Source organism: Lentinula edodes (genome assembly GCF_021015755.1).
Source record: "Lentinula edodes strain Le(Bin) 0899 ss11 chromosome Unknown C8R40scaffold_32, whole genome shotgun sequence".
In the NCBI taxonomy this organism is placed as follows: domain Eukaryota; kingdom Fungi; phylum Basidiomycota; class Agaricomycetes; order Agaricales; family Omphalotaceae; genus Lentinula; species Lentinula edodes.
Window position 1 is genome coordinate 1 of NW_025764338.1, and position 25,396 is coordinate 25,396.

Sequence of the window (25,396 nt, forward strand, 5' to 3'; positions counted from 1 at the left end):
CATTCCTATCCGCATTCCGATTTTCCTTCAGCCGCAGAAGCTCGAGCATCCCTTCCTGATTCCTTGATAATCGACTCTTCAAAGGTATCCATCAACTCCTTAATTGACTCTGACGACTTTCCTTGTGACTGGGGCACATTTGCAGACTGCTATTTACAAGTTGCTGTGGTGCCGGAAGGTACTCAAGTAGCAGTCTTCGATGTCGATGCTGCTTTCCATAACGTTCCCCTACACCGTAGTACAAGGTGATTCGTAGCCCTGTTCCTCGACAACCTCATCTTCCTCGATCTCTGTCTAAACTTCGGCAAGTGCTCTGCACCAGGCATTTGGGGTCGCATTGCCGACGTCATGGTCAAAATCTTGCTTGAGCGTGGCATAGAAGCTTTACTGAAGTGGGTAGATGACTTTATTTTCTTTTGATTTCCAAAATCAAAAAACGCGGACGGTTCCTACACCTACTCTTACGACGAGTCCCTGGTTTGGGCCATCGCTGATGAATTGGGCTGGCCATGGGCCCCAAAGAAGTTCGTTCCCTTCTCATTCTCTTTCCTATACATTGGGTTCCTGTGGGATCTACCAAACAAGACGGTACAGCTACCACTCGACAAAAAGGTGAAGTACGCTGCCCGAGTTCTCCCTCGCACTGAGCCTGATGCCCTCATGACCCTTGACAAAGCAGAGGAGCTAATCGGTACACTTAACCATGTCTGTCTGGTTCTTCCCACTGGACGAACACGTCTCGTCTCTCTATACAAGTTTCGTGCTAGTTTCAAGAACACCCGTTCTCCACCCGCAGCTCACCGTATTGGTCTTCTCCTGAAGGAGGATTTGACCTGGTGGCTGACCACTCTTCAATCAGACTTTGTGGGCATGACCATCTTCACCCTTCCTGACTACCTCGACATCTCTCTTTTTGTTGATGCTTCCACTTCGTGGGGAATAGGCCTTGTTTTAAACAATAGGTGGCTAGCTTGGGAATTCAAACCAGGCTGGGGCTCACCCGAACGAAAGATCGGTTGGGCCGAGATGGTAGCTGTCGAGCTGGCTGTTCGCAATTTAGTTTCTACAGGTATCAACAACGCCCGGATAATAGTTCGTTCCGATAATGAGGGAGTAGTGGGGGCACTGAGAAAGGGTTGTTCCCGAGGATCAGAACAGAATTTCGTCTTGCGGAAGATCATCGAACTGATGCAGGCTCACAGCATCTGGGTCGAGTGCAATTGGGTGTCCACACATGACAACCCAGCTGACGGACCTTCTCGGGGCATCTTTCCACCTCGTAAACAACTTTATCCCCATCCCCCTGCTATACCACGTCACTTATTTCCTTACATCAATGGTTCTATAAGCCCATCGGACACTAGAGTTAAATAATCCTGTATTCTCGTTTGTTATGTAGTCTAATTGGTATTGTTATCGACTGTTTACACCCAAACTTTATTACCAAATCGAGCCTGTTTATAATAACTAGTCCAACCGAACAATCAATTCTTCCTACTCATTCCGTCACTGCGACAACCTTTCTCAGCGATGCCTCCATACCGCTTCTCCCTTAATCAATCTAACATCCTTACCTCTCACTTGCCAGAGCCTGAGGTCGCCCAAGCCCAAACTCAACTATCTGCCGCTGCGAAACGCGCCATCCAGTCCGCTGTAGCCAAGTCGACCATAATCAGAAGATACAACTATCAGGCCCTCTACGTAGATTGGTGTGAGGCTAATAGGGTCTCTCACACGCATATAACTGACCCTTCGGAAATGACACTTTGTAACTACGCCGCTTCATTCATTGGAAAAGAGGCAGGTGGCACAGTCAGAGCTAAACTCGCTGCAGTAAAACACCTAGTCATCTCGAAAGGCAATGGTTGGAGGGGTGGAATCAGACTTCGCAAGGTCCTCAACGGCGTGGAAAGAGCAGCGCCTCCCTCTTCCTTCCGTCCGGAACACGAGCCAGTGAAAGATACATGGCTAGACCTGCTTCATGATGAGACAGACAACACAGGGCGCGATGCCTTCAACACTTGCATCACTGCCTGCGCCGACACTGCTTTCTACGGTCAGCTCAGACTAGGAGAAGTTTTGTCCAACTCCCCTCTCGTCTCCAAGTACGTGGGTTCCCACCTGCCTCTACTCAGTGATCTTTCTATCACTACCACGCCAAACGACAAATCTTCTGCAAAACTACGACTCCCGTGTACCAAAACACACCAATCGAGAGGAGAATCGGCAGTCATCATGAATCATTCAGCCAGATCAAACCCAGTGAAAGCTCTCTCTAAGCACATCGAGGTCAACAAGCTCTCTCCATCCGATCCTCTATTCTCCTATCGTCTTGAAGACAATTCTTTGCAAGTACTAACCAAAAAAGATTTTCTTCGCTACTGCAATCGCGTCTGGTCCCGCTCCGGTATCAAGCGCATAACCGGTCATTCCTTTAGGATTGGAGGTACTACCCATTATCTCACAAAGGGCATTCCTCCCGACGTTGTGAAAGCAATGGGGAGGTGGAAATCAGATGCCTTTCTCAAATATTGGCGAAACCTGGACACCTTGGCTTCCATCCACGTTCATCGCCTTCATGTTAGGCAAGACCTGCATAAACGGGTAAACCGCAGGCGCTCCGTTCCGAACTAGGTAATATCAGTGAAAGAAATTCTCGTGGCGGATTCTCACCATGATTCCACAGGCTTGGCTTGGCTTAGCTCTCTGGGTTGGTCCACTCACATAACCTCGTTCGACGCGCCAGTGGCTTCACTTGGTCGAGTTGGGTCAGTCTTCACATTCGGTTTTCCTCGCAACCCCGGAGCGAAAATTTATCCGGCTCTCGAATCGTCTGCCCGAATAAATTTCCTAGCCCTAGCCCATCACCAGCTATCAGTACAAACAGGATATGTTCACCTCTCGTTATACTCAGTTTAGATATGTACATGTTTATGCATTCTCGATTCAGTCTGCACCATCGAAAAGATTCGTCTATTGTATACATAATTCAGAATTAACTTGATTCGACTGAGTTTTCCACACTGCTATCGGTCCAATTGAGAAGATATTATTCTAGTGATATTTCCATCGAGCGGAATTTTTTCTACTTTCGGTGTGTGTGGCACTAATGTAGACAAAAACGCTAAACTGCGTTTCACCACAATATGTGAAATAGTACCAACAAAACTAACTAACTGCCGTGAAACCAGCAGCCTTTAATTTCTCAACTAGTTCGTCAACACTTTCTACTTTGGTACCGCCAACACGTTTGGGGGGTTCTGTGACTTTGATGACTTCCATTTGTGGCTTGAAGGAAACACCCAGATCAGCGGGTGTGAGTTTTGTTACAGGCTTTTTTTTAGCTTTCATAATATTGGGCAATGAAGCATAGCGAGGCTCTGAAGAATGCTGTCTGATTACTAGAAAGGAAAGTATGATAGCTTTGCGCACCGTTTAACCGTAAATCTGTGGTGACTATCAGAGGAAACTTAACACAGACTTGCTCAAGACCGCCGTCAATCTCCCTTGTTATGACCGCGTTCTTCTGTTCCAAGTCTAGATCTACTTTGGACGCGTAAGTCGCTTGACCCCAGTCCAACAAGCCAGCCAGCATTTGCCCAGTTTGTCCCAGGTCGTCGTCGATGGATTGTTTTCCTAGAATGACCATATCCACGCTGTTCAGCTGCTTCTCAATAATCGCTTGAACCGCCTTTGCAACACCTAATGGCTCTGGTGCAGGGGATGTTTCGGGTAATTCAACGTGGAAAGCAGCGTCCGCACCCATGGCGAGAGCTGTTCGAAGGGTTTCAACAGATTTCGGGGGACCGATAGTCAGGGCAGTAATAGTGACAGGTTCTGAGCCTTTGGGAAGACGTTCGCGAATTCGTACTGCTTCTTCGATAGCAATCTCATCAAAAGGGTTCTAGGAAACAGCAAGAGTCAATATATCTCATAAGGTAAGAGCAGAGACGAACCATAGAATGTTTGACATTCAAATCAACTCCCGTCTGCTGAGGATTTACGCGAATCTTCACAGCGTAATCAACTGCACTAGACGGAAAAGTTCACATTGGTGATTAAGCATTTCGGTCAGACGAGAACTTGCCGTTTCACGGGGACAAGAATGTTCAATAATCGGGTGGTTGAAGGACGCATAGTGAGTGTGGGCTTCGCCCCACGTGTTTCCCTTTCGGGCTCCTCTTGCGTTTATCCTTTTTTAAGCATTACCAATCTACTTAAGTACTACACGAGTAAGGATCACTGTACGTATGCGAGGAAGGAAAGTGATAGCAAGTCAACAACGAAAGTATGTGATGATACGATAAAAATAATTTCCGATAAATGAGATATAATGTGCAGCGATGTGGAAAGCAGTAGGGATATGACGACCCATGAAAGGTTTAAAATTTGAAGGGATGGCATATGCAAGAACCCATATATTCACAATCTAGAAAAAGAAAACAGAAAACGAATCGGCTGAGTCCTACAGTTGATTCTATGCATCTCGAGGTAAAGAGATCCCACTACTGTTAGCAACTAGTCGAGCTCCTTGAACTTGAGCTTGCTTCTTGACTTGCCTTTCCATCTTGATCCTTTGCTTTCTTATGTCATCATCTTTGACCTTGAATGAAAAGGCAAGAGCCATGAAAGCATCGGGGCTTGGGGGTAACCAGGTGGGCGAAGGTCGTTTCAGGTAGTACAAGATAGCATCTTCAGACGCGGCTTCCAAAATGGCGCGACGACAACAATAAAGAATGGCTAGACCCACGCGAATCAACATAGGTACACCTATCAAATAGGAATATAAGAATCTTCGGATGATTACAAGAGAATATGCAGATACCTTCATACAAGAACAGATCCCAAACTCTGTTGACATAATCCCCGGGTAAGCTACCAACAAATAACGTCGTGAACCTTAAATACTGAATCAGCAAAGATCGACATGTAATCCTCAATTTATTTTTCTCACCAAGGGAAGCACATGTGTGCCGGATTGATACCCATGTCGACCAACACTTTCTTTGACACTTGCGCATCGTTTGAGTCAAGTGCACGGCTAAACAAAGCTGCATCTACCTCCATCTGTGCTGAATTAGGAGAGAAATATGGTCGGAGAGCAGAATCCATCATGGAAACAAAAATCCAAAACCCGTCTTCCTCTGGAGCAAGTAGGAGTGTGTGTCCGGCGATCAAAGTCAGTCCTACGAGTGTCGGAATCAACAAACAACAGTTAAGACAACCAAAGTGAAAGCTTACCAGTGGAATACTGCACATCTGGCACCATGGTCAAGTATGCTTGTAGTAAACACACCAATGGGCCTTCAGTAGACTGTAGATGTGGATGTTCGCCGAAACATCTTTTCACATCCCTCTGCATATCTGCAAAGGCGGCCACCCGCACTCTTTTACTCAGTTGAGAGTAGACACCGGCTACACCCTTTGATTTGGCATTTGTCATTAAGCTCCAGACTAGATATCTGACGGATGCTGGAACGCCTTCTCCAAGCAACTTCCGCACTTTCTTGTTCTTCCGGGCTTGCTCGGGAGGTACAGTGGTTATGAGCGTCATCCACTTCTGTTCTCGCTGCCGGTGGGCATCCATAGAAGCTTCAGAGTTAGAAGCTTTACTCGATGCTTTTGAGCGGAACGCAGCGGAATCAGATGATACCCCAGTGGTGATACGAGAAGTACCAGAGATACCAGAAGAGACTGAAATTGCGGGACTCTCCGCTCTGAGGTGCATCTGTACACCTTCTGTGGCCCTAGATTCTGATCTCCGACCGAGCCCGGGAGAAATAGAATCCTCGCTGGAACGGTCAGGGGAAAAAGGAATATTGGGCCTCACAAGCTCAAAGTCCATGTCCCTAACTTGTAAAGTCTCGTTTTCGGTGATGGGGGAATTGACATCGTCTTCCTTATTGAAGGCTTTTCGGCGCAAATTGGGCATTGAAAATTTTTGCTGCAACGATGATTGCGGCACGATGAGAGGCGGCGACATCACTCGAGATTTGGAGCTGGTGATGGACACAGCATCTGAATCTTGTGCACTCGTTGTATTTGACCGCCGAGAGTCTTCCGGCAACGACGTGGTCAATATTTTGTCTTGAGGTTCGGAAGAACCTTTGGAGAGTGATGTCCTTCCGGGGAGGGAAGCCATAGATGTGACTTTTCGAAGTTGACTTGTACGTCCATTTGCTAACGATGAGCCAAAGCCGGAGGCAAGTGGACTTGAAGGGGCTTTGATTCCACCTCCAGTCAAGGATAGGGTTCTCGAGGAGTTATCGAAAGGGAGAGATAAAGGAGAAGAGTGCACATTACGAAGCTTGGAGTTCGATGAAGGTCTACTCAACGACGAAGGACGTAAGGGCGATGAAGTGATCGAAGCTTTCGTCGGTGAAGGGGGTCCTATCGTAGTGGAAGAGAGAGATGCCGAAGATCCCCGAGTTCGCAAGACTGGATGAATGTCGTCCGAAGTACTGTACAATGATTGAGTGTTGCCGAATGTCAGAGCTATCATGAAAATAACACTCACGAGAAGCTATTGCCTACCACAGGAGACTTGAAGCCGGTAGAAAAGCTTTTTGACCTCGGCCTAGATACAGGGGGCCGAGGCGTCGCGTTCTCACTGGGGATGACTCCACCAGGTTCGGATTGAGGCTCGGTACGCGGGAGAGAGGTCGTGGGTACTGTCACGCTTCGTTTGACATGTGTTGTGCTCATGTGCGGAAGCTGAGGTTGGTCTTGTTGCTGGTCAGAGGTAAGAGGCGGAAGTTGATGCTGTGATGCATCTGGTTGGATAGCAACTTGTGACTGAAGAAGGGGTGGCGGTGGCGGACCCATGGGTTCGACGCTGAATGTGATAGGTACGGGTCCATTGGATGTCGAAAGATCTACATCAACTCGGGCATAGATAGTCGGCCCACGAGGAAGAGGAGGAGGAGGAGCAGGTGGGTTACGTCTGATGTTTCCACGAATGGGGATAGAGGAGGGAGGGGGTAGCATGACGGGTCGTGGAGGGGGAGGAGGCTTGTTCAAAACCATTCGTAACACATTGGAAGCGACCTTGTTGGGGTCGGGGCCCTGGCGAATTAGGTTCGGTTCGAGCTGTAGAAAATTTTCGACCTTTCGGATATACAAGGGCCCTGGACTTTGAAGGGGTGCTTTTGGTGCGTTTGGATGGGGGAGAAAAAGTGATTGGCGTTGTCCCTGAACAGCAGTATTTGGATACCCCCTGAGCTCTGCAAGAGAAGGACGAGGCACTGACTGACCAGTTGAGGCAGATGCGGCAGGGAAGTTGGAGGACGGAGGTAAAACGGGGGAGATTGGGAAGTTATCTGCTATGCCAGAAGAAGGCGAACCAGTAGAGGCAGTTTGAATGCTTGGGGTTATCACAATAGGTGTCACACCTAGTGACTCATTTTTAGACTTAGACGTCGAAGAGGAATGAACGGAATTCCGAAGATCGTCCGCGTAACGAAACTCTGCACTTTCCATTGTTACCAAACTCATATCTGCCTCTCCCTCTTGAGGATCCATTGCGTGTGAAGGTAACTCCTCGTCGTCCTCAATTACCAAGGGTCTGTATTATCAAAATAAACATAAGGTACAAGAAACACTGAAAAACATGACCTACCGCGTTATTGTCGACACAGAAGAATCGGGGTCATTCTGCACAGTATCATCTATCTTCGGTTCCTGGAAGTTTCGATCCTCTGAACCCGCCGCCTGATTTCGATTCTTTTCATCATATGATCCCCGCATGTCAGTAAATGGTGGGGTTGGATACCCTCCACTACTTCTCCCATCATAGGCGCTTCCTGAGCTCATGCCATTTGAGCTCACGGGACTTCCCCAGCGAGTATGCAATAATGGAGAGGGTCCGATCATCCCTCCACCCGAACTTCTTTCACTGGATCGAATTTGATCCTTGGTGAGGTCCAACGGAGACGGTCTCCGACTATCATTCTTCACAGTGGCCAAAGCTCTATCAGATGTTGTGATGTTTGCACTAGGACTGGCCTTTACTACATTCAAAGCCGACGTTGTGTTTACCTTTTCCTTGTTCTCGGGTGCCAACAATGACGCAGCGTGCGCTTCGAGCAGGGATAGAGAAGGTTTCGACGATAAGCGGGAGTAAATAGATTCATCGTCAGACTCGTCCGAGTGGTGAGGAGACTCTGGATGATGACTGGAAACAATGGACCGACGTGAGCTGAGGGACCTCAAAGAAGCAACGACACTAGAAGGTCTTTGCATGGTGAGTGAATCATAACGGGGTGGTATCCGGGAAGGGGTGATGGTGGCATTGGTGTCCGTTGACTCAGCAGTGAGGGAGGTATATAATGGGTCCTCTAGATCCGTATGCTCAGCTTGATCGTCCAGGGGACTGGGTAGTTGTGCGTTAGCATTTTCACTGACTTGATCACTAGGAAGACGAAGATTTGATGCCATATTTACCAGGCTCGCCATGCTTGCAATTGCAGTGGGAGGCATTGTGGATGTAGATGGTATATTCCTGTGATTGAAACCCGATCTTGAGGCCATGCTCATTTGAGAGAGTCTCGAGCTTTTCGACGCCACTGAATAGCGATATAAATAATTATCGTAAATATCAGAAGCACCCTCCCATTCACTTGCGGAGGCACCGGAGGTATGAGACAGGGTGGGGGAGTGGGGTGGAAGGATTTCAGAAGGACTCATCGCAGGAAGACTGATGTTGTCAGGCCGCTGAGCAGGAAACCGGAAGTTTGGTGGTGGAAAAGCAGGGGAAGGCGGGGAGAGATTTCGAGGTGAAGAAGCCTGTAATGAAGGGGAACGTTGGCCGGTAGAGGAGTAGACAGAGTTCGAGCGGACGGAAGCTAGAGTGGGAGATCGTGTGTGCTCTAACTCGATGGGCTGTTCGTGGACCATAGCTTGTAGTGTAAAATGATCAATGGCAGTGGCACCACCGCTCTCCGAGGAGTCAGTGTCTTTCGAGACACCCGAATCCGTTCCAAGAGAGGCTGAACTCGCCATTGAGGAATGAGAATCACGTGTATTTCTACCTCCAAATATAGTGTCCAGTCCGCCGTGCACTCCAGCAGAAGTTATAGTGCGGCCAAAGGTTCCGAAAGGGTTTATTGGATCAGATGTTGTGGCAACAGCAACCTGAGTAGAGGGGGGACGGGGAAAGGCGGCAACCGCATCTTCTGATATAGGCGAAGGGGAAAGGGTTCGTCGTTCAACGCTAAGGCTACCAACCGAAGAGCCTGAATCAGTACGGTTATCTTCAATCGATTTGGAAAGCAGCCTCGATAGATCATGACTTCTTTCGTCGCCGCGTTCATTTTCGGAATCGTCATCGCTATCACCCTCACCTAAACTCGCCAGCAATGATAATCCAATGCCCACTTCTCCATCTGACGCTACTGAAGCTACGGAACCGCGGGGATCATTGATTTCCTCGCGGGAAAAACTTGTTTCAGAGGCTGGAACTGGAGAGTATGATTGCGGTATGGAAGAAGGAGTGTTTGAGCGCATGGTAGAAGCATTCGAAGATCTGATTGAACCGGAACGTCTGGGGACCACGTCTTGATCCACATCTGACTCTGAGCGCACTGTTTGCTTTCCCATCGACTCGGATGACATGACGGTTGCAATACTAGGTTGTCGAATATGGAGGTCCGGCTCACTATACATAGATGGTGGAGACATCACCCGGGGCAATCCATAATCAATGTCCACAGTCGAAGCAGATGTCGAAGAGTACTGTGATGCCTCCGAGTGCGCAACAGAAGGCATATGGACGTGATGCGTTGATGACCTCTCAACAGCTACGCGACTGGTTGCTACAGTCGGTTGTAGAGGCAATGACGCCGTTCCCGTTTCAGAAGCGGCAGATAGAAGCGCGTTTTGAGGAGACCTCGACAATGTTAAACGATCTGTAACCTGAGCATCGAGGGATGAATTTTGCTTCAAGTTTTGGATATCTCGAGATGTTGCACGATCGAAGGCCGGTGTTAGAGGAGTAGCTGGATTAGAAGATACGGGGGTGGAAGAAGATGAATTTCGATAGTTTGAACCCAATGTAGGTGTCGGGGAAATGCCTGTGGGTGACTTGACACGGGAAGACATGGCTGATGAGTTTCGCTTGGTCATTACAGGTCGTTTGAGTTTTGAATGGAAGTGAACAGTTTGTGCATGGAACTTCCCTACAACGCCTTCACAGTAGCCCTAGAGAAGTATCAGGGTCCGCGGTCACATTGAAGAGCAGTTTTTGTTTGTGGACTCACTAGATAAACTCCCTCGTTTTCTGGTATTTGCATTAACACAATTATTTCGTCATCCTATGGTATCTCGCATGTAAGGGAAAGAGCTTTCAACGAAGGATAAAAAAACAGGACATACTTTCAAGAACATAAGATCTTCACTACTTTCTGCAACACAGTCTTGTATGGCTGTACATTTTCCTATTCCTCCCTTGGCTGCGAAGCGAGTCCACCGTGAAAGTTCTAAAGCGTCCATGTCAGAAACTCTGACTGAGGACTGGATCAAGGATTGCGCTGTGGTAAGCGGAAAGATGTCCAGGGCACAAAGTAAAGGCGTAGAGAGGCCGGAGGTAACCGCGCGTCTGGAACCACTGTGATGCCAACAGTTCCTGGTATGGGGTTTTGAATGCAGCAGTGATAATTGATGAACGGGTCAAGGAAGGAGCGTTATGGTTTCTGAGAAGATGAATGAAATGGATCTTTTTGCATGAAGGACAGCACTGAAAAACACCGAATCAGGATTGTCATTTAGAGCGCGCTCTTCGGACCGCGCCACAAAATTTAATTTTATACCGCCGAGCCGAGCCGAATCCCCTCCTCATTTGCATTATAGGTGTCTTAAGTAGAGGCAAGAAGGGTGCAACCTCAACTATATTTTCTATACTACCACTACTCTACCTCTAGCAGCTTTCCCAACGCTGGTTCCCAATTGCTACAAGCCGGTTGAATAACTCATCGCGCCTCGGCAACGCTGTGATATAATACACATTGCCATTCACGTCAATGATTTCCACTAAGCAAACAAAAGGAACCATAAGCTCTAGTAAACTTCGACGAAGGTTTCCAAATTGAGACTCACATCCATCGATCACTCGGTCCCCAGTTGACCAACCTACAATCATTTTTCCCTTCCATCCGAAACCACCCACTTTCCTAACCTCCAAAATATCGTTGATCAATAAACTCCATACCGCCGTCTCGGCAGGGGAATCCACATCCTTCTTCAGCCCTACTTTCGAGAACGCCACCAACGGCTGTGTTGCAGTGGTGCTCACTGTCAGCACGCCTTGAGTCCCCTTCCATTTGCCACGGAACACGCTCGGTCCATCCTCTCTCTGTACTTTCTCCACAACCTCGACTGGTTGAACGATACCAGTCTTAGATTTGGCCTCTTTGGATCCTACAACGGCCTTGGCTTTCTCTATTCCAAGTACACCATCGACGCCAACTTCCGTCATGATCAAGTCAACTCCTTTTCCTCTGATTAAATATAGAAACTGCACCTTTTGTAGTCCCTTTGACGAGGCCAAGCAGCTTGGACCCTTTGGACTTGCGTGTAGTCTTGGGAGAATCTTCGTCCTCAAGCGCGTCTGTAGATGTCTCCGAAGCGGCGTGCACCTCCTGCACTTGTTCCGAGTATTCCGGAGGTAGATCATCAGGATGAACAGTAGGAGGCGGAGATGATGCACCCTTGTCTAGTCCAACAATGATAGGAGGTGGTGGCAAAGGAGATTTGTTCGTTTCTCCAAGCCGGAGGAGTGTGAGCGTCAGTTGATTGTCGGTCGGCACCCCCAATAGAATCGTACTGTAAAAGAAAGATAAAACAACGTAACGAATTGGTGTAACGAATTGATCCTACTTTCGAATATCCAAGTACTGACGCCACATCGGTATCCAGTGGTCTAAATACTTAAGAACGTGTTTCTGAGCTAATTTGTCGAAAATTGGTTGGCCGAAGAATGCTAAACCAAATCCAAGTGTGATTCCCTTGTATACCCAAAACTCGGGAAGGACAAGGGATACGACAGTCAAAAGTGCGATTGGAGAAGCAATTCGAAAGCGCATGGGTAAGGATTTAAATGGCGGCGACGAAGTCAGTGCACTAAATGAGAAGATTGGATTCAAGTTGAGATTCAACAGATTAATTCGCATACGCGGTACATACTTGCCAGTCATTTCCCATATATCCATGATCATGATTAGGGCACTCATGAGGGTACCCAAATTGTCCCACATTGTTTGTTGAACTGATGTCGCAGCTTGCTTTGAGCCTGTGTCGTCTTTCATCGGTTTATCTGCGGTCGATGCTGCTCGCTGAGCATCCACGGCACCTTCAATGTCTACAATATTTGGAACTTTGGCATCCACAATCTCTCCTGTAGAGTTTGTTTCCTCTGCTGGAGACGAAGAACCCGCTCCTTGTCCCTCCTTGCCCACTGCAACACTGACAGCAATAGTAGAGAGACCCGTCACAAAGTGATCAGCCTCTTTTTCAGCCGTCTCTCCACGGAATTGTTCCTGGGCACCCGTTATGCTATCCTTGCTTCCTAGTTGACCTGCCAGAGGCTTCTTCACACCTCCAGTCAATGTGTCAATTGCAGCCAAGGGTGCCGGGGGAAAAAGAACTGTCCGAGAAGAGGGAACCATTACGAGGGTCAAGAGCAAAGTCAAAATGGTTGGAGTGAGTACATCCTTGTACCATGCCAAGAAGTACGCTGCACAAAACCAAGCAGTACGACTTGCTTCAGTCCAAGACCTAATACGAGCGATGTGCTTCAGGGCGGAAGCGACACCCACAACGATGGTAAGGTAAAACCGCTCTAGAGCACTACGTAGCTTGTCGGGAGAGTAAGAATCATTGGTAGTGGCAGAATTGCAATCTAAGACGCCAGGGGGGAGATTTGTGATGCGCCTGAAATGAAACACTTGCTATAGAATCTGTAAGCCAGAATGATGTGATAGCGAGCAATAGCAATTACCTTGTTGAACCTGCGAACCAGAATCCACAGGTGTTCGTTGTTCAATCCATTGACCACTGGGATGGGCACTCTGAAAACGATTGGATTACAACCTAAGTATGAAATATACACAATCAAACGTACTTTGGATTTTCACTCCACCCCAAATCCTCTGTTTCAGGATCCTTTGGTCTTTCGCGCTCTCCTATTGCCAATGCCGGAGGTTCAGCAACGGTTGGCACTTCTGAAACGCGATCATGATGTTTTGTGGGCTTGAGAGTCGCCCTTTGGTCGTCGAAGGTTGTATGCGGACCATCTGAGTCAAGGGAGGGCGTAGGAGGGAGGCTTTTCATTAAATTGTCAGCCTGGGAGGTCATGTTTTGTGGGGGAAAACACTCGAACGCCAATGTCAGACCTTACTTATATAGCTCGACGAGATCCACAACACTGTCAAGTACGTCATGACTGCGTCGGGTTAGCAAGTTTTGTTTTTTATTTGATATCTTGCATATATTGTAAAGTTTTCACCAAACGGTAGCCGTAGTCCAAGCGGCTAGCGGTGATTTTGGTCGCGTCAAGTCGGGAAAGAGCATTTCAACGAGGTTTTGAGTTGAATACCGTAACCAACGAAGAATAATTTGAGAGCAGGCGCCCAGTGTTGAATGACGTAGATGTCAAAAGGTCATAATCGGCAATTCCAAGCAATTTCTTGCATATTTTAATGTTAAGTAAATAAACTATGGATCAGATATTATATACAGTATCTAAATCAAGGCATGCAATAAATAAGGATGGATGAGCAGAGTAAATAATTAAGGCAGAGCAAGCCATAATTCCTTCAGCCTCTCGAAATTTGGCGTTCCAAGTCCCTGCGTTGCGGTCAGTAAAAATTCTGATGATACTTACGAGCACCTTCAATACACACCGTGAGGGGATCCCAGCCACTAGCAGCAGTAAAGCCTTCCGTTCCACAACCAGGATTGTTACCAGATCTGATGTCATTGAAAGCCTCTTGGAACAGCGTTGAGTAGATCTTGAATTCGAACCCATGTAATACGTCAACATTATAACTCATTGCAGGTCCCAGGGGTTACTGCACATACCGTAGGATTAATAAAACCAATGGTGCTTTTGCCAATTGCAAGACGGGCGTCGTTTATCATTGCAAGTATAGATCCCATAGTGGGTGAGGATGCAGAAGTGCCCCACTCGAGGATGAATTCGCCCTCGGCCTGCAGAACCAAGTAGATTTCAGTACATAGTAAAACATTTTCGGGTGAAAAACTTACAGCCACAACGTACGCAGCACTAGAATTAGATTTGAGTACCGCAGATTAATGAAAGAAATACGGTATACCTACCCGTTGACCGCAACGTCGGGGAACGCGCGACTCTACAGAATCCGATTAGTCAATGCAACATCGGATGAAAAAGAAATCTACGTTTCCGGAAGAATTATAAGCTGAAGTCGTGAAATTGTCCGTTTTAAAGTTCTTGATATACGTTGCGACGGCATCTTTTTGATAGTTCGGAATTCCAAAGACATTACTAGGGTATTTGTGAATATTCATATCGACAGTGACACTCAAAAGACTTGCCTGAATCCTCCACCGCTATAATGATTTCTCAAAATCAATCTTTCTAAAACTGATGGATTCATCTTCACCTGTAAAAGACTCCACTAGCAGTGACTCGAGCAGCAGCGACCTCGGGATCATCAACTGAATTTCCTTCAGCAATTTGGGTAGCTCCAACAGAAGTAACATATGGGCATGAACCAGGAAAGCTCGGATTAAATCGGGTCCCATTGACAGATTGAGAACCTGAGAAGCGTTAGTGAACACCGATTTGATGAACGAAAACAGAGCTAGGACAGACCATCGTCATTCAGGCATACCTGACCATTGCCTACAATACATGCTATGAGAATGAATTACTTGAGAGCTGAGCAAATCCGAGACCTGCAACTCCACTGTCTCCAGAGGAATATAGGATCGTAACACCCATTAGGCCCAACTTGGCTGAGATAGGGATAAACATCAACATGCTCATTCACCGGACGTGTGAATCAGCTCACCGTACTCGTTGCACTGGCGAGTAGCATAGAAAGGGGTAAGGTCAGCTTCATTGTATCCATAGGATGTGCTGATGACAGCTGCGGGTTTGGTGGTACCACAAGCTGACGGGCCTGCAAATAATTAAAACAGCAAAACAGTTAATTTGACGCCGAATTATGTACCATCGTATCCTCCCGCTTGCGTATCAGGATAAATCGCATCCACCGTGGGGTCATCTCCACCCTCATAGGTACAGTAAGAACCGTCAAGAGCATCAAGGAAATTGTTGAACGATGTGTCTGGAGATAGATTTAGCAAACTCCTGAACAGGAAAATACACGGCGATTATACTCGGATTAACAGTGTCGCCCACTTGATACAATGTGACATTTAACTTGGAGGTAACCAGCCCCATTCCATATTGAAGATCCAGATGGGATTCTCCAACATAATCAAAACTCTGGTTGAAAGTTTGTTGATAACCTTCCAAAATGTAGCTCGTGTCAGTAACAGATGACATGTAGACATCCACACAAACCTCCATCGATAGAAACTTGGTAAGGAGGGCGACCGATGAGTTCAGGAATGGAATAATTGGTGAAAAATAGATCCATATCTGACTGGCGAAAACTTTGAGGCGTGTACTCGACTAGTGACAACGAGGTTAAAACAATATTGGACCGATAAAAATCACAGTGACCTACCTATGCCATAACTATTCCGACCGGACGCGATCGGAGTGTAATCAAAATCATAAAGCGCGCGCAGACAGTCAATAGAAATTTGGGTATCACAGTGTCCGACTCCCAAGTAGGTTGTATTAACGACAGTGATGTCCGTTTTCATCAGAGCAGTATCTCTATTCATGGGTGTAGGGCGAATTATAGCATCAAAATGGACAGAGGGAGTAACAATTTCAACATGAGGTGCGACGTGTTGGGGAAGATGATATTCATTGCAAGCTGAACGGAGGGATTCAGTCGACACGTTTGCAAATGAAGGACGTGTAATTATACGCACCGATGTGTTCTTGACCAGATTCATGCTTGTAAACATAATAGTCCGCAAGTATCAGGTGTTCCGCCTCTTCCACTGTGGCATCCACTTCAATCCAGCCTTGACTTGGTGTTATCCTTAGTCTATCCTTAGGTATACCATTATCTATCAACCATTCATGAACTACCTTGACGCTCTCGGCGCTGGGCGCGAACGTCTTGGCAACCTCTAGTGGTGTCCAATGCTTGCCGAAGTTGGACGAATCAGGATCGGAAATATCATAGAGGTATTCCTCTAAGTTCTGAATGTTGGACTGCTTGAGTCCGAATCGTAGAGGAAGAACTGCAGAAGCATCGTGTTTGCGTTCGGGGACCCAACCGCTTGGAGAACGAGAGCGTCGTTCATGCAAAACGAATGGCGTGAGGCTGGAAGATACCTGTCCAAACCAAGAGCAAATGAATGGAAGACTTAGAAGAGCCAACATGGCACGAGAAGAAGGAAGACTGAAGATTTTGAATTGTAGTACACTGCTGAAATAAGAAAGTGCGCGCGCCAGCTCAGCGCTCAGCGCTCGGATCTCCGGGATCACAATCTTGCACGTGGCCGCACGAATTGCTGAATTACCTCGCAATGGTACCAGTCAAGAGTCCCTACAACATGAGCACGAGCACCAAAACTCGGAAAGGTACAAGCTGTGATACTTGCAAGAGGAGGTGATGTAGTCCCGCTCCCAGGTTGGCTCTAATACTGATAAATGAAAAAAGGAAAGTGCGATGTCAGTTTAGTTTCGACTTTGGATCAGCTTGGCTACATTCAACTTGATGTTAGGTGTTAGTACGAATAACGGTGATGGGAGTTGCAATACTTGTACGATGGCCAAGTTATCATGTACCTATACGGGTACTTTCAAAGTACGCGAGCCTTGCAGTGTTGATCATCGTCTTGTACTAGTACTAACTTTCAACGTTCAACCCTAGAATCGAGTGATTTCCAAAGAGTGAGCATTGCAGCCCCTTGGCAGATATCCTCCTCTTAGTCTTTGCTCAATAGCTACATTGAACGCCTCGAATCTAGACTATCTGAGGTTGAGTTGTTGCTGAAACAGGTATGTCCAGAGACTCAATATCAAAAGCATCTGAACTATATATGAAAGTCAGGCGCAGAGCTCTGCCTCCCCAGTCCCTTCGTCTTCGGCTAGATACTCTGCAGTAGAAATGCTCGACAATGTCAGTGAACACGAAGCTAGTGGATTTCTCGAAACACTACCTCCTAATGCCGATGTCAATGGTAAAGAAGAGCTCGAGCTTCAACTTAGTGATAACGACGAAACTTTCGATGGTGTCACCATGCTTCAACAAGGTATCTCCTCACTTAGCATGAGTCCCAGATTCCACGGGCGATCCAGTAACTCCAAGCTTGTTTCGGACATCTTTGAACATAGACGTCAGACCACAGAGTATTCGGCCTCTCCCTCGAAGCAATTGCCACCTCCTACACTACTGTACAAACGTCCTGAATTTTGGTCATCGTTCCCAGTAGGCCATTTCACGCTAAGCTTTCTGTGTACTTTTTTTTCACTGTTCTCGTCTTCTAATGTAGTGGGAATCAGAGCCGGAGATATTCCTCAATCTCTTTACGTTTCCTGAGAAAGATCTGTTTGACTCCCTCGTTGCGTTATACTTTGAACACATCAACTACCTGTATGCCCTGTTACACCGACCCACCTTCGAAACGTTAATTACTCAAGGCGTTCATTATCGTGATCCTCAATTTGCCAACGTTGCAATGTTGGTCATTGCAATCGGGTCCAGATTTTCTTCAGATCCAAGGGTAGTACTGGAGAAAACTGGATCTTGGCTATCATCTGGTTGGAAATGGTTTTCGCAAGTAAACCTTTACAATAAGGCTACGTTAACTGTTCCAAACCTGTACAACTTGCAAGCAATAGTGGTTTGTGTCCGGCACGCTATCTTCTCGATTGTTACCACTCATGATAATGATATAGCTGTATACTATCTACATTCAAGATTGTCCTTCTCAGGAGGAAGGCTGGTCTCTCATCTCGGCTGGTCTTCGGTTAGCTCAAGCAGTTGGTGCTCACAGAAAAAAGGTCTATTCCTCAAGATTGACTGCCGTTGATGAGCTGTGGAAGCGCGCGTTTTGGTTCGTTTTAACTTGTTCGGAATCGAAAGTCTGTTCCGAACCATCCACGATGACTAGGTGCTTGTATATCCTTGACAGGCAATTTTGTCTTACATTGGGGCGACCCTGCTCTTTACACGATGAAGAGTAAAGATTTGTCAATGTTCGAATAGATTGATCCACTCACTTTCATGCACAGTTTTGACCTTGACTATCCCATTGACTGTGATGATGAATTCTGGTTGTTATCAGACCCAGAGGAATCCTTTAAGCAGCCTCCAGGAAAGCCATCCAAGATTGCATTTATCATATCTTTCATCGAAGTTAGTTTCATCCTCTCTTATGCTCTAAGAACAATTGTATGTTGATAACAAATCATGGTATCATTTTGGATTTCTAACATCTTTCATTCAGTACTCCATCAATAAATCCAAAGTATTTCTCGGCTACACTGGCCAGGGTTGGGAGGAGCGCTTGGTAACACAATTAGACTCCAAGATCAATAGCTGGGAAGCTAAGATACCGGCCCACTGTAAGCCATGACAATTAAGTATGGGACAAGAAACCTTGTTAATCCATCCTGTAGTACGATTTTCTGCAACCATAGAAGATCCCTTGTTTTTTGTTCAAGCCGCAATGCTCAGTTCAGCATATCATGACTTGAGAGTCCTAGTGCATCACCCATTTGTTGCCCCCGGCGGTAAACCAACCTCTATCACATACTCATGTCTTGCAAGCTGTGACAATGCAGCTCGTGCAAATAGTGGAATTGCATTGATTATTTCCTGTCGTGCACCAACGGTCCTTGTTCCGAGTTTGCTACTTGTGTGTATCCCATCCGTAAACACTCTTCATAACTGTACCTAATGTTAAATGCAGCATACTGCCTTCACATCTGCAATTATTCTCTTCTTCAAACTATTCAGCGCCAGGCGTGCAGGAAAGGCCATTGATGTTGCAGGTGTTATGGCCGGTGTCCATGGCTGTATGCGAGTCCTTGAAAATGCTGAATCCAGGTAAAATCATTTTCTTTTCCATAATATGGAGACTCAAAGTGAAGAAGGTCTTGGACTGCTGGTCAACGTCGGTGGGTAAAGATTTTCATATACATGTGAATTGTGTCTAGGCTAATTTGAATATAGTGACATTCTACATAATCTTGCTGTCTTGGGTGATTTTCCGCTTCAATTGACATCCTCCACCGACACCGCACCTCCACCATCCAATCAATCTTCTGTCGAGATTCCCAATATGTTGCAACCGTGGCTTGAGTCATTATCATCTATGGACTTTCAACAACTGCTCAATAACAACCACCATACCCCCATGGTCCCCCAGTCGATGTTTGACACTGATGAACAACTCAAGAATATGTGGAATGATGCACCAATGGGAGTAGGATCTGAGTGAGTGACTGTCTTGAAATCTGATTAATTTCTTATGTTACTGTATGAATAAACAGTCTAGATTGGGACAGTTATCTTGCTACCTTGAACTGGATGTCGCCGAATCATAGTCACCAACTATGAACCTTTTGCTAGTTCTAGGATCTGTAAATCGTTTAGTCCCCTACCTTACGTACAATCTATTGTGATATGGACGGAGAATGGGCAAATGGTGAGAATGAAGGTGGTCTCAGATAGGGGCTGCTACAGCGAATGATCACATATGGGCTCAGATGGGAGCAAACAGCAAGGGTAATTCTATGAACGACATAATCTTGTTGATGTCCCTATTTTCGAAAAGCTTATGAGGTTCCAGTTCAGGTATAGAATTCCACTCAATATATATGTACACAATTAAGTCTCATACCGAAACCTGTTCGACGAATAGACCTGAATAAAATAATCCCTCGGTGGTCCCTTCTTGGATCCCGTAATGCACAACGTCATTTTGTTCTGCAGCAGGTTCACTTGGGTCCACGATAGGAAGCTGAAGGACAAAGGTATGAAGGAGTTGCTTATACTGTCAAAGCAGAGTGTTGATCACCTTTAAGAGGGCAGCATGGAAGTCACCTTGCCCCGCTGACCCTGTTGCAGCAGTGGGATTCGGGGCTACAGAGGTAACGGCGACTAGTTCTGCAGCACCAACGGAGTAAAAAACTTGAAGAGTCAAATTTTTCCAATCGACCTGGACTGCGAAATTGTGCCATCGACCAGCAGTAAAGGGGGTTTCGAACAATAAATTGAGCGCATGATCCCGGACTTTCAGAAATTTTGCATCAGCGGCAACTTCAGTTGTACTTGGGTTGCTGAAAGGTGTGCCTATGAAGCCTCGTGTTAGAGAGGATAATATCTACACTGGCACCTAACTTGACAACTAACCTAACTGAAGTTCAAAAACATGGGTTCCGTCTGAGGGTTCTATGAATACAATTTGGTATTCATGCGAGTAGTTCAAGGGAAGCTGTTCATTTTCCTGGACAGAGAAGTAAAATTTCGAAACTCCAACTTCCATTATAGCGTCTAGGGCAGAGTTACTTCCGTTACCCTGAGCAATAAGGTCTGTCCTGCGGAACCCATTCTGGGGAGTACTGCCCCCTGGAACGAAAATAGAACTATTCGTTATGGTAAGTGATACGACTTGCTCTGAGACGACCGAACTCCAAAGAGGAGTTGGCGTCGAATCTGTTCCGAGAAGAGTTGTGTACTAATATCGTGACTTGAATTAGCACGGTCGACTCAAATTTATAAGACGAAACGAATACTACATGCGAGGCGTCCTCACTCCCTTTGACAACGCTAGTGGGGCATAGACATGATTACTGAGATTAGAGGATATAGTATATCGTAGACACGAACGTCAAGTATGGACCAATCGAGGAATCAAGGTCCGATTCAGTCATTGTCTGTGGAACCCGCCCATCCCAATACAAGGATGCAGTAGCAAGAGCAATTGCGGTGTTGATGAGGAGAGCTGTGAATAGAACCATTTTGGAACACCAAAGCAATCTCTAGCTCGCTGCCGCATCATTTCTATATACCTGGATCGGTGAAATTCCGGGTAAAGGAGGGGGGAAAATCAAGAAAAAGTTATCATGTGGAGATAATTCTTCGATATACTTTCTGCCTTCCATGAAAAACATCGGAGCGTACATTATACTGTAAAGCGCCGCAATTAATCCAGACGATCCTGGAGTTCTGAGCGATTGTATAGTAGTAGGACGACTATGCTGCGTACACTAGTATCTTTAGAAGTTTAGATCGTGTATATTACACTAATCGACCAAAACTAGAGAATCCAAAACTGAAAATCCAGTAGCAACACCACCCTCATTACTGTCCTTGCCCTTCGTCCGCACTAGCCATCCAGCCTCTTTCTCGTTTATGACTTTCCCTTCTCCAAACAACGACCAACCGAATATACCTAGTTCGCTTACCACCTCTGTCTCGACACACTCTTCCGACCCTGCACGCACTAGATAGTTCTTCAATCCCAAAGGTGGAGAAATCAGCTCCATCGCAATCCACGCTGGCCGCTCCCTCGGAGGTAGGGAAACGAGAAATTCCGGTATGGCTTCCTTATAAACATTGTTCCCCCCTCCTTCACGTTGCGGCTTGAGAACAAGTTCCAAAGCTCTCCCTCGAGCCTGGCCAACTCCAGCGTCACCATCTAAATCTAGTGGCCACATCTCCATCCAGCTTGTCCGAAGATCGGCAAGGGCTTGAGCGGAAAACACGCCTTGAGAGCCATATTTCTTCTCATCGCAAAGAAATCGCTCGAGGACCCCAGGTTCAGTGAGTACTTGCTGGACCTTTTTGCCTCCCGCAAGTTGAAGAGGTATCGAAGGACATTTGATAGCCTTAGAACGCTCGAGTTTGAACCGGGTCTGGTACTGTGTTTGGGTAGGAAAATCATCCGGGGTGTATCCTGATCTATAATAGACTGTAGAAATTTCCACCGGACGCTCGTCTGGAGACTCTATAATTAGCGCGAAGTCTTTCTCCGATAATTTGACTTGATGAGCAAGCTCGTCAAATGTACGCCGGACGACGTGAATAGAGTATCTTTAGAGAGCGATCAGTGACAAGCATGTGCCATTTTGATGGAAGATGAATTACTTTTCCAAAAGCTCATATTCTAACCAAAGCTGATCGAAGATATTTCTCTCGCCAGTTTGAACGACAAAGAGGATCCTCGACCTGCGGGAGGGTCAAGAACATACTTGATGGAGACCTCAAAAAAGCTATTACCCATCAACATTGTACGCCGCATGGGCAGCCGCTAGTCCTTCTACCAAACCCGACGTGCTATGATTAGGAGGCAGGTTGCTAGCGGTTAAATGAGCCGAGTTGGTGTAAAATTTTGTCGAGATTTCCAAACTCCTTCAAAGTATCGATGATGAACAAAGTAGATCTGCATCACGTACGGGTTGCTTACCGATGCATCTCAGCAGTCTTCTGTGCTAAGGCTCCGAAAGAGGAAGATATGGTGTTGAATTCCACCTGCTTAAGGGACAGTTCGGAGTCCCGTTGATGCAGTAAATAGTCAGATCGAAATAAACCTAGATGCAACGGCTACCGATACCAATGAGCGGATTTCGAAAGGCGAATTACTGAACATGCACTTGAGCAAGTCCTCTCTCGCGCAAATCACGCCATCCCGACCATAGTTGGCCAGTGAATTCATCCACCTGCCCTACCCCTACCTCAGTTCCCATAGTTTGATCCAAGAACTCAATATCCATCGCAATGCGCGAGTATAGTATGTTATAGATAGACTGTAGCCTCTGTGCTTGCTCGAACTGATCTCTTGGAAAGGGAGTAGGAAACAAAGATATCGGGGCATGTATTGCTGAAGTGAGTTTCGGAGGCTGGACACCGATAGGCAGATAGAGTAAGCCATGAGCTAGAGCATAGCTAGTAGCACGGTACTGTAGAGCGTTACGATCTTTGTTAGATATAAGGGGAGGCCATTGTGTAAAGTCAAACGCTGGCTGCATGATGGTGGTTAGATCTTGAAAATTAGCGCCCAATCTTCCTTATGAGCATCCATTTTCATCCTACCGATCCAATCATCGAGGATGACCACGATGCCAATTTACCCTCGAGCGACGAAGACGAAGACGAAACCTGGGATGATTGGATCTCTGATTCGAGTACGCAACGCGGCGACTGCAGATCTCTTTTTGACAACAAGACTGGCAACGTAGAAGACATCATTGCATACGACAAGGCAGCTCATGGTTTTGATCTGAACGAGGCTTGCGCAAGATTATGTTCGTTTTTTTACTTAATTTGGGCATCGTTCGTGGCTCATACAACTCTTCAGCACTGGATGTGCACGGGCGTATACGATTGATAAATTTCATTCGTCAAACTGTACACGATTTTTAATTCAGAGATTTGAATCCCATCTTAATGTCCTTAATGTAGAAACCCGCCCCTGCCAATATCACATCGTTGACGGGAAAAGAATCTTTTTTCACGAGTGATGATTTTCTTCGTCCAGTTGTGGAGGATGATCCTATGCTTCGTGAGTCGAGCACGTATCTTACCCGCTCTAAGATCTTTCAACACGCCTTAGGATATCAGCCTGACGATTGGACTGATTCCGAAGATGAAGATTCTCTTTCTACGGATCGACGCATTCGATTATTAGAACAGAAACTAACAGAAACAAAACGCGACTTTCAGGAATATCGAAAGATCGTCAACCAACGTTTCAACCTTGGGCAAACTGCAGAGCCCAGTGGTCTCCCACCAAAGCGCGATGATGATTCTCATTATTTCGAAAGCTACGGCGCTAATGACATTCACGCAGTCATGATCCAGGACAAAGTGCGGACATCCACCTATGCACGCTATATTCTCGGAACACCCTCTGTATTTGAAAACGCTATAGTCCTTGATGTTGGCTGCGGCACTGGTATCCTCTCTCTCTTTGCTGCAAGGGCAGGTGCAAGGAAAGTTTTTGCTGTGGATGCTTCAGACATCGCTATGAAGGCCGAGAAAATCGTAAAAGCGAATGATTTGGACAGTGTCATTACTGTTATCCGAGGAAAGGTCGAAGACATCCAGCTACCTGAAGGAGTCAAAGTTGATGTTATCATCTCCGAATGGATGGGATATGCGTTGTTGTACGAAAGCATGCTTGACTCTGTCTTGGTTGCCCGAGACCGATTTTTGAAGCTTGACGGTGTTATGGCTCCCGCCCACTCTAAAATGATGCTTGGGCTATGTGATGCTAGTGAAATAGTGAAGGACCGCATAACTTTTTGGAACGATGTTTATGGTGGGTACTATCTGTTTGATGCTTCTAAGACTGTCTTTGAATCTGCGGTCATAGGCTTTGATATGTCAGTTATGGCAGAGGAATTGTATCATGAAGCTGTCATCGATGTCGTTGGATCTCATGCTATGCTAAGCACCCCGTCTGTCGTGAAGGTCGTGATCCCATTTTGTTTATGGTTCGTTCGGATTATTCTGACTCTCACCCTTAGGAACTCCATCTCTCCTCGATTACTACCCGCCAGCTCGACTTCATATCCTCGTTCAAATTGACATCTTCAGTCGATCGACGTACCAAAGTCACTGCCTTCATTCTATATTTTGACACTTTCTTCACCGCGTCTGGCAATCCAGTCGCTTCTGAAAAGGAGGTAGATGTTATACAGGAAAACGATGCTGTTGTCGCAGAAGTCTGGCCTTTGGGCGGGCGACCTGCGCCTCAAAGACGCATGAGCCAGCATCACAAGAAGGAAAAGTCTGTGGAAAAGCCTGCAGGTGATGCAACCAAAACGGATGTGGTGACAAGTTTCAGTACGGGCCCGAAAAGGTGTGATGAACATCATCTGATTATCGGGGTGGCATCTCATGCGTTTGATCAGTATCCCCACTCACTGGAAACAGACTCTGTTCTTGCTGAAAGAACCTTTCGTGGTAGATGAAGGTTGGTGACCTATTCTTTCGATAGTTCATACGGGATTGAACATGGGTTTGTTTAGGATATGTCGTATATGGCCACTTTCATTGCCGCAAAAGTGTCTCGAACTCTCGTGAGATTGACGTCGAGATACACTATACAATACAGGACGTTGAGGGCCAAAATGAGAATCCGGAGGTCATAGTGCAGATGTTCAAAATACAGTAGTGAAATCAGAATGCTTTCTGTCTACTAAAATCTCCATCCATGCCAATGGCTCATTCTACCTATGTTTTACTGTATGTTCCAGTACTATGTATATAGGGTACATAATCTCTTAACAAATAGATATTGATACCGGCGCTTA

General features: G+C 46.4%; 10 protein-coding genes across 10 annotated transcripts; 3 read left to right on the forward strand and 7 right to left on the reverse strand.

Moving 5' to 3' along the window:
* Positions 1-3,001: 3,001 nt before the first annotated feature.
* Positions 3,002-4,174, reverse strand: C8R40DRAFT_1273680 (uncharacterized protein). The gene is made up of 4 exons (XM_046234091.1): positions 4,088-4,174; positions 3,957-4,032; positions 3,433-3,904; positions 3,002-3,380 (listed from the first exon to the last, which is right to left on the reverse strand). The coding sequence occupies exons 1-4, from the start codon at positions 4,135-4,137 to the stop codon at positions 3,169-3,171; spliced, it is 810 nt and encodes a 269-aa protein (XP_046083337.1). The 5' UTR covers positions 4,138-4,174; the 3' UTR covers positions 3,002-3,168.
* Positions 4,175-4,477: 303 nt separating this feature from the next.
* Positions 4,478-5,728, reverse strand: C8R40DRAFT_1162184 (rab-GTPase-TBC domain-containing protein; the record flags this gene model as incomplete). The annotated part of the gene is made up of 4 exons (XM_046230220.1): positions 4,478-4,770; positions 4,826-4,899; positions 4,955-5,186; positions 5,242-5,728. The coding sequence occupies 4 exons, from the start codon at positions 5,726-5,728 to the stop codon at positions 4,478-4,480; spliced, it is 1,086 nt and encodes a 361-aa protein (XP_046083338.1).
* Positions 5,729-10,098: 4,370 nt separating this feature from the next.
* On the reverse strand, positions 10,099-10,488 carry C8R40DRAFT_1016559 (uncharacterized protein; the record flags this gene model as incomplete). The annotated part of the gene is made up of 3 exons (XM_046222934.1): positions 10,099-10,197; positions 10,257-10,310; positions 10,372-10,488. Coding segments are annotated over 3 exons (270 nt in total), but the record flags the coding sequence as incomplete, so codon positions are not given.
* Positions 10,489-10,912: 424 nt separating this feature from the next.
* Positions 10,913-13,323, reverse strand: C8R40DRAFT_1052794 (uncharacterized protein; the record flags this gene model as incomplete). Its single annotated transcript, XM_046224780.1, has 7 exons — positions 10,913-11,025; positions 11,092-11,460; positions 11,516-11,817; positions 11,872-12,114; positions 12,178-12,941; positions 12,992-13,061; positions 13,115-13,323. The coding sequence occupies 7 exons, from the start codon at positions 13,321-13,323 to the stop codon at positions 10,913-10,915; spliced, it is 2,070 nt and encodes a 689-aa protein (XP_046083340.1).
* A 334-nt stretch (positions 13,324-13,657) lies between these two features.
* Positions 13,658-16,566, reverse strand: C8R40DRAFT_1117387 (subtilisin-like protein). Its single transcript, XM_046228651.1, has 16 exons — positions 16,048-16,566; positions 15,732-15,989; positions 15,566-15,676; positions 15,379-15,510; positions 15,210-15,326; positions 15,048-15,158; positions 14,932-14,991; positions 14,849-14,878; positions 14,637-14,793; positions 14,569-14,583; positions 14,413-14,518; positions 14,332-14,363; positions 14,260-14,278; positions 14,074-14,202; positions 13,896-14,003; positions 13,658-13,839 (listed from the first exon to the last, which is right to left on the reverse strand). Exons 1-16 carry the CDS (start codon positions 16,505-16,507, stop codon positions 13,783-13,785), a joined length of 1,902 nt encoding a protein of 633 aa, XP_046083341.1. The 5' UTR covers positions 16,508-16,566; the 3' UTR covers positions 13,658-13,782.
* A 37-nt stretch (positions 16,567-16,603) lies between these two features.
* Positions 16,604-17,017, forward strand: C8R40DRAFT_1117390 (uncharacterized protein). The gene is made up of 3 exons (XM_046228652.1): positions 16,604-16,736; positions 16,788-16,798; positions 16,852-17,017. The coding sequence occupies exons 1-3, from the start codon at positions 16,654-16,656 to the stop codon at positions 16,998-17,000; spliced, it is 243 nt and encodes an 80-aa protein (XP_046083342.1). The 5' UTR covers positions 16,604-16,653; the 3' UTR covers positions 17,001-17,017.
* Positions 17,018-17,622: 605 nt separating this feature from the next.
* On the forward strand, positions 17,623-19,185 carry C8R40DRAFT_1052949 (uncharacterized protein; the record flags this gene model as incomplete). Its single annotated transcript, XM_046224799.1, has 6 exons — positions 17,623-17,973; positions 18,029-18,312; positions 18,365-18,524; positions 18,580-18,697; positions 18,752-18,990; positions 19,045-19,185. Coding segments are annotated over 6 exons (1,293 nt in total), but the record flags the coding sequence as incomplete, so codon positions are not given.
* Positions 19,186-19,899: 714 nt separating this feature from the next.
* On the reverse strand, positions 19,900-21,192 carry C8R40DRAFT_1117393 (uncharacterized protein). The gene is made up of 5 exons (XM_046228653.1): positions 20,967-21,192; positions 20,876-20,906; positions 20,490-20,814; positions 20,155-20,429; positions 19,900-20,097 (listed from the first exon to the last, which is right to left on the reverse strand). The coding sequence occupies exons 1-5, from the start codon at positions 21,095-21,097 to the stop codon at positions 19,972-19,974; spliced, it is 888 nt and encodes a 295-aa protein (XP_046083344.1). The 5' UTR covers positions 21,098-21,192; the 3' UTR covers positions 19,900-19,971.
* Positions 21,193-21,382: 190 nt separating this feature from the next.
* C8R40DRAFT_1052945 (glutathione synthase) lies at positions 21,383-23,107 on the reverse strand (the record flags this gene model as incomplete). The annotated part of the gene is made up of 5 exons (XM_046224797.1): positions 21,383-22,172; positions 22,227-22,307; positions 22,359-22,490; positions 22,546-22,682; positions 22,733-23,107. 5 exons carry the CDS (start codon positions 23,105-23,107, stop codon positions 21,383-21,385), a joined length of 1,515 nt encoding a protein of 504 aa, XP_046083345.1.
* A 32-nt stretch (positions 23,108-23,139) lies between these two features.
* Positions 23,140-25,396, forward strand: C8R40DRAFT_1117399 (S-adenosyl-L-methionine-dependent methyltransferase). Its single transcript, XM_046228654.1, has 8 exons — positions 23,140-23,383; positions 23,437-23,486; positions 23,541-23,640; positions 23,692-24,399; positions 24,454-24,551; positions 24,608-24,942; positions 24,995-25,056; positions 25,112-25,396. The coding sequence occupies exons 1-8, from the start codon at positions 23,149-23,151 to the stop codon at positions 25,255-25,257; spliced, it is 1,734 nt and encodes a 577-aa protein (XP_046083346.1). The 5' UTR covers positions 23,140-23,148; the 3' UTR covers positions 25,258-25,396.

Coding starts and splice junctions, on each gene's coding strand:
- C8R40DRAFT_1117399 (XM_046228654.1), top strand. CDS start 23,149: ATGAGCATCCATTTTCATCCTACCGATCCAATCATCGAGGATGACCAC. Junction 23,487..23,540: donor TAAATTTCATTCGTCAAACT/GTACACGATTTT, acceptor TCCTTAATGTAG/AAACCCGCCCCTGCCAATAT. Junction 25,057..25,111: donor ACCTTTCGTGGTAGATGAAG/GTTGGTGACCTA, acceptor GGGTTTGTTTAG/GATATGTCGTATATGGCCAC.
- C8R40DRAFT_1117393 (XM_046228653.1), bottom strand. CDS start 21,097: ATGGTTCTATTCACAGCTCTCCTCATCAACACCGCAATTGCTCTTGCT. Junction 20,815..20,875: donor GGAGTGAGGACGCCTCGCAT/GTAGTATTCGTT, acceptor TCACGATATTAG/TACACAACTCTTCTCGGAAC. Junction 20,098..20,154: donor TCCATGCTGCCCTCTTAAAG/GTGATCAACACT, acceptor TTTGTCCTTCAG/CTTCCTATCGTGGACCCAAG.
- C8R40DRAFT_1117390 (XM_046228652.1), top strand. CDS start 16,654: ATGGTACCAGTCAAGAGTCCCTACAACATGAGCACGAGCACCAAAACT.
- C8R40DRAFT_1273680 (XM_046234091.1), bottom strand. CDS start 4,137: ATGCGTCCTTCAACCACCCGATTATTGAACATTCTTGTCCCCGTGAAA. Junction 3,905..3,956: donor TGAATGTCAAACATTCTATG/GTTCGTCTCTGC, acceptor GCTGTTTCCTAG/AACCCTTTTGATGAGATTGC. Junction 3,381..3,432: donor CACAGATTTACGGTTAAACG/GTGCGCAAAGCT, acceptor AGCATTCTTCAG/AGCCTCGCTATGCTTCATTG.
- C8R40DRAFT_1117387 (XM_046228651.1), bottom strand. CDS start 16,507: ATGTTGGCTCTTCTAAGTCTTCCATTCATTTGCTCTTGGTTTGGACAG. Junction 14,794..14,848: donor GGTATGCCTGAATGACGATG/GTCTGTCCTAGC, acceptor AACGCTTCTCAG/GTTCTCAATCTGTCAATGGG. Junction 14,004..14,073: donor TTGGTTTTATTAATCCTACG/GTATGTGCAGTA, acceptor TTCGAATTCAAG/ATCTACTCAACGCTGTTCCA.